General features: G+C 34.1%; 1 protein-coding gene across 1 annotated transcript; it reads left to right on the top strand.

Annotated features, from left to right (window-relative positions):
• Positions 1–1,806: 1,806 nt before the first annotated feature.
• On the top strand, positions 1,807–5,699 carry LOC142231456 (uncharacterized). Its single transcript, XM_075302063.1, has 2 exons — positions 1,807–2,840; positions 5,441–5,699. Exons 1-2 carry the CDS (start codon positions 1,807–1,809, stop codon positions 5,697–5,699), a joined length of 1,293 nt encoding a protein of 430 aa, XP_075158178.1.
• Positions 5,700–5,815: the final 116 nt, after the last annotated feature.

Genomic DNA, 5,815 nt, shown 5'->3' on the forward strand with positions numbered 1-5,815 from the left:
TATAGTTTAAATGTAAAACCTTTATTTTCTATATAAAAGAATTTTTAAAATATGTACAGATCTGTGACCATGAGATGAGCATTCGATAGTTGGATGCATCCCATCATCAATTTTAATTTAAGGTTTTTGACCGGAAATTACAGAGAAATGATGCATTTTGGTTACTACTCCCTTGATTTTTTTTTTGGGGAATTATTCCCAAAAATGTCATCGTTTTTCCCTTTTTATTGTCATTTGTAATACCAATTTTTCCCCAAGGGAAAAATGTCCCATTTTCGAAGTTGGTTTAGAATAAGGGAAAAGGGAATAAAGAAAAATTCCCCAGGGAGATTTTGTTTAGAATAGGGAAACAGGGAAGAGGGAACAAATTCCCTGGGAGTTGTTATTGAGAATTGGGCTATGAATGATCTCAGTGCAATTTGAAACACCGTTTGGACTTGGCAATAAAAAGGAGGTCCCTTGGAATTTATCTAAACATAGCATCGGAAAACACTCAGCGACCAGAGAGAAGTTGACCTCTGTGGTATCACAATGGACTGAATAGTGTAAAATAGCGCCTAAAATAACGGGCTGTCACTAACCCAACCTAACCTAAGGGATCTACCTTGGCTCAAAGGTTAGAATGTAATGGGTTCAATCCCAGTTTCGACAGAAAACCAAAAAGTGGTCCATCGGTCGATTATCCCCTCTCAGTAATGCTGATGACATTTGTAAGTATTTTAAATCTTCTCTAAGTGATTTCAATGGAATTGGGAACGCCGTTCGAACTCGACTATAAGAAGTAGGCCCGTTGTCATATGAGAGAAGTTCAACGTTGTGGTGTCACACTGGTCTGAATATTCTAAGTAAGTCTGAACTATCGGGCTCTTAACCTAGCCCAGTGTTATCAGGTTGGGGTTTCCGTCCCCCCAAATTTAGGGGTTTTTACACGTTCAGGGGGATTTTTAGGGGGTAACATTTATTTGGGGGTAAAAAATATCTTAGCCCTTATAAAGTGGAACAATTCTCAACAAAATTTGGAGCAATTCTGGCATGAATTTTGAGAAAAAAATAAGGGAAGTCAACCCATGTTCGTAAATACAAGCAAGTATGCAATGACATTCTTTTTTAACGCATCTGTTGAAGGGGCATTTTTAATATTTGATACAATTAAAAACAAGGTTAGGTTAGGTTAGGTGGCAGCCCGATGTATCAGGCTCACTTAGACAATTCAGTCCGTTGTGATACAACATTGGTGAACTTCTCTCTTATCACTGCCCGATTCCATGTTAAGCTCAATGTAAAGGGACCTCCTTTTTATAGAGTCCGAAAGGCGTTCCACATTGCAGTGCAACCACTTAGAGAAGCTTTGATACCCTGAAAGAAATGTCACCAGCATTACTGAGATGGGATAATCCACCGCTGAAAAACTTTTTTGTGTTTGGTCGAAGCAGGAATCGAACCCGAATTTGTGACAAGTGGTGTAATGATTTTATCTAATGATTTTTATTTACTTCAAAAGAAAATTTTTAGCATTAAAAAAAAACTTAGTTTGTCTAAAATTTTGTTCCTAAGAAAAAATCTTCTTTCAGTTTGTATATTTGTGTTATATTTAATTTTTAAAGTGTATCACTACAGGAATTTTAACGAAATTTTACAACAGACACTCAATTTCCCGAAAATGTAAAATGGTTACTGTCGCTAGGACAAAAACATGGTCTCCCAACATCATAAGCCGAATTTCCACTTTTTAAATATATAAGTGATGGGGAACATATAATACAATCTACAAAAAAAGAAAAGGAAGAACAGGAAACTGCGAGAACAATGTTCGCAACAACTTTAGAAACTCATTTAAATAAAATGAAATACAACAGTAGGGAGAAGTTCGTTACAAGAACAGTGGAGCAAACTCGACAATTTCTAAAGAAAAATAAAAATATATTAATTTTAAATGCAGACAAAGGCAATACAACAGTTGCTATGGAAAAAAGTGAATATCAACAGAGAATGATGAATATAATAAGCGACATGATGATGTATCAAAGAATCAACAAGGATCCAACGACATCGTTGCAAAGAAAAAATAACGAATTAGTGGAGGAACTAGACAGAAACAACATGATTTCGCCTGCAGAGAAAAAGCGACTAAAAATGGACGTAGCTACAGCACCAAGGATTTATGGCTTGCCAAAAACACATAAAGATGGTTATCCATTACGGCCAATTTGCTCATCTATAGATTCACCTTCGAGCAATCTCTGCAAGTACATTGGAAACCTTTTAAAAATTTTAACACAGGACTCGAAGTACAATATAAAGGACTCCCTGCAATTTAAAAATAATATCAAGAACCTGACTATCAAGGAGGATGAAAAATTAGTATCTTTTGACGTTGTGTCCCTATTCCCAAGTGTACCGGTTGACTTAGCTTTAAAAATCATCGAAAGTAGATGGCAAGAATTGGAGGGCCATACTAGACTTACAAAGAATATATTTATGAAAATTTTAAAATTCTGCATAGTGGAGAATAGATACTTTACGTATGAAGACAAAACATATAAACAAAAGAGAGGACTGCCGATGGGATCATCTGCTTCACCTATTGTAGCTGATATAGTTATGGAACATTTACTGGACAACTGCATGGAAAATTTGACAACAAAACCAAAAATCTTGACGAAATATGTGGACGATATATTTGCTGTGGTTCGGGAAGGTGCAATACATGAGATCTTGACAACATTAAATGGCTTCCATAATAGCATAAAATTCACGGTAGAAATAGAGAAAAACGGCAGAATTCCATACTTAGACACGCTGGTTATCAGGAAGGAAAATTATAAACTTGGTTTAGATTGGTACCAAAAACCAACAGCATCGGGGAGAATAATGAATTATTTTTCACAACACCCAAAAAGGATAGTGATTAACACAGCAAAAAATCTTATAAACAGGGTGTTAAACATAAGTGATAAAGAATATCATTCTAAAAACAAATCCATTATTAGAGATATTCTACACAACAATAATTTTCCAAAATATTTAATTAATGACTTAATATCACAATTTAAACCGGAGGGGAAAAACCAAAACGAAAATAAAAACGAGGAAACAATATACAAGTCACTAGTATATGTCAACAAATTATCAGAACGAATTACAAACTCTGAAATCTTTGATAAAGGACAATACACTTTAGCACACAAGTCAAACAATACTCTCAAAAAATTATTTTCCAACATGAAAACCAAGATCCCCACTATGGAAAAACATAATACGATTTATGAAATATCGTGCGGTGGAAATAATAAAGAAAAATGTGAAAAAGTTTATGTAGGAACATCCAAAAACAAATTAAAAACAAGAATTTCAGGACATAAATCGGATATTAAATTACGCACCAACTCGAATACCACAAAAACGGCACTAGCAGACCACTGTGCGAGAAACAATCATACCCCAAACTTTGACGACGTAAGAATATTAGAAAGAGAGAATAATTACAGCAAAAGGTTTACACTAGAAACACTTCACATAAACAATGTACCTGCAAGCAAACGAATGAACTTCAAAGTTGATACAGAAAACATCGCTCACTGCTACAGGCATTTGCTTCGGAAAAGGAAACAACAAATACATGGTAGTGACCATCGTGCAATAGTAAAAACAACTCAGTGCAATACAGACAGCTGACGAGGGTAGTGAATCTACAGTAGCTTTAAGTATTTTGTGTTGTGGATACTATACATGTAAGTCATTGGTTGTGTTACTGTTTTAATTTTTCTGTTCGCCTGATACTTGAAAAATGAGATTAAGATATGTCTGTCCGATTTTTGTATAATTATATTATCCTATAATACCATTTGAGATTATTAACTAAGAGTAATTAAGATTTACACTTATTTTAATTATTAAATGTTTAATACTGTGATATTTATGAAATGTAATTTCTATAAATCTATTGTAGACCCCTGAGGAAGCGATTCAATATCGTAATCGCGAAATATTGGGAATAATAAATAAAATATTTTAAAAAGACCTCGAGCTTGAAGAACCATTAATTTATAATTCTAACAAAAAGGTCGACCAAAATCAAACAAAAACTAATAAGAAATTTTGGACCTCTTTTTGTACTATTTACGTTCCTAAAATTTTTGGGATTTTTTTTTTAAGATTTGGCAACACTGACCTAGCCTAACTAGTGATAGAGCGAAGACGAATGGTCAACCGTCGAACCATAACATCTGCTCTTATTTCAGAAGTTAATAATACATTTCTAAGATTCGCTTTGTTTGGAGAGTTTTGCCAGTTTACACTCTTCGAATCAATCATAATATTTTCTCATTGGAATGTTGAATTTTTTAATACCACTGTGCAGCAACCAAACCTAATAAATGCTTATAAAACTTTCAAAAAGGGGTTACATTTATGGCTAAACGATAACTACAGTTACACAATGCTAAATATATGGGTGTATGTGTGAATCACTAGCACATACTTTGATGGAAAATGTTTTAAAATGGCACATAACCGCCACATAGAATTTTCCAATTCCCCCACGGTTAAAGGAATAAAGAAGGTGGTCCTGTCAATTCACGCGATCCCATGACCAAAGGAGCATAGAACGAACCAGCGAATCACTAATCTGTAACTAATTTGTTGTGAAACTTTAATTAAGATGTTGTCGTACTTGGAAAATTTATTTAAATTATAGACTAAGACCTAACTTTGGCCATGTTACCCATAAAATGGGGCTCACTTGACAGGCATTAGGGAATTTCGTAGAAATTAAAAAAAAAATACCTATATGAATTTATAATCATGTTTATGCATGTACGTTGTTGGAATCAAATTTATGTGGGGGTAGGAAATTTTACTAAGTTTACTTTTTTAAATCCCTCCATTTCCTAGTATATTGCAACTATGTGCTCATTAGGGTTTTAATGGAAATTCTAGGGAATTTAGATTTTTGCGAATGAGTTTTTCCCTCCCCATTTTTGCTACAAGCTAATGGTTCTTGTTGGTCCTAGACCACGAAACCAATGTTATTTGCCTTTGGTGTTTCCTTAGACCCGAATGATTGCTCCATTTTTGTGGCATTCTTATCTGATTGAGTGTAAATTTTATAGAATTTATTCAACCCTTTGCGTTGAATTTGTAACGTTCTTCTGTGGTTAACATTTGTAATGGCATTCGATTATTTTCCCCCGTTAGTTAAGAACGATTGGGAAAGCGTATTTACAGTAGTTCTCAAATATACGGTATAAAATATATACGGTATATATTGAAAACACATAAGATAATTCATATTCCGAAAAAAGAAAAATGCAACTTCTGTGGAAGATTTTCGTCCAATATCATTATTGCCCATATTTGATAAAATATATGAAAAAAAATTATACCAGCAACTCTCAACATATTTAGAAGATAAGAAACTTATATTTGAAAACCAATACAGGTTTCGCACAGGATGTGGAACCGAGGAGGCTTTAGTTAATGTTGTTAATTGTATATGCAAGGGCTTAGATTGTGGTTTCTCTGGTGTAGGTGGTATTTTCTATGACTTCTCTAAGGCATTTGATTTAGTTGATCACAATATACTATGTCGAAAGTTCAAATTTTATGGAATTAATGGGAGAGAACTGCTTTTATTTAGAGATTATTTGCATAAACGTAGACGTAGTTCGTTGACATCAATGGAAGTAAAAGTTCTTTAAAAGAGGTGGCGAACTTTTCTCTTATCACTGCGTGCTTCTCGATTCTATGGTCAGTTCAATGACAAGGGACCTACTTTTTATAGCCGAATCCGAACGGCTTCTCACATTGCGTAGAA

This window comes from Haematobia irritans, chromosome 3 (genome assembly GCF_050003625.1).
Source record: "Haematobia irritans isolate KBUSLIRL chromosome 3, ASM5000362v1, whole genome shotgun sequence".
NCBI classification, from domain to species: domain Eukaryota; kingdom Metazoa; phylum Arthropoda; class Insecta; order Diptera; family Muscidae; genus Haematobia; species Haematobia irritans.

Bases quoted from the DNA above. Each gene is read 5' to 3' on its own strand.
- LOC142231456 (XM_075302063.1), top strand. From the start codon at position 1,807: ATGTTCGCAACAACTTTAGAAACTCATTTAAATAAAATGAAATACAAC. The intron at 2,841-5,440 runs GTACCAAAAACC...AAACCAATACAG, and splicing joins TATAAACTTGGTTTAGATTG to GTTTCGCACAGGATGTGGAA.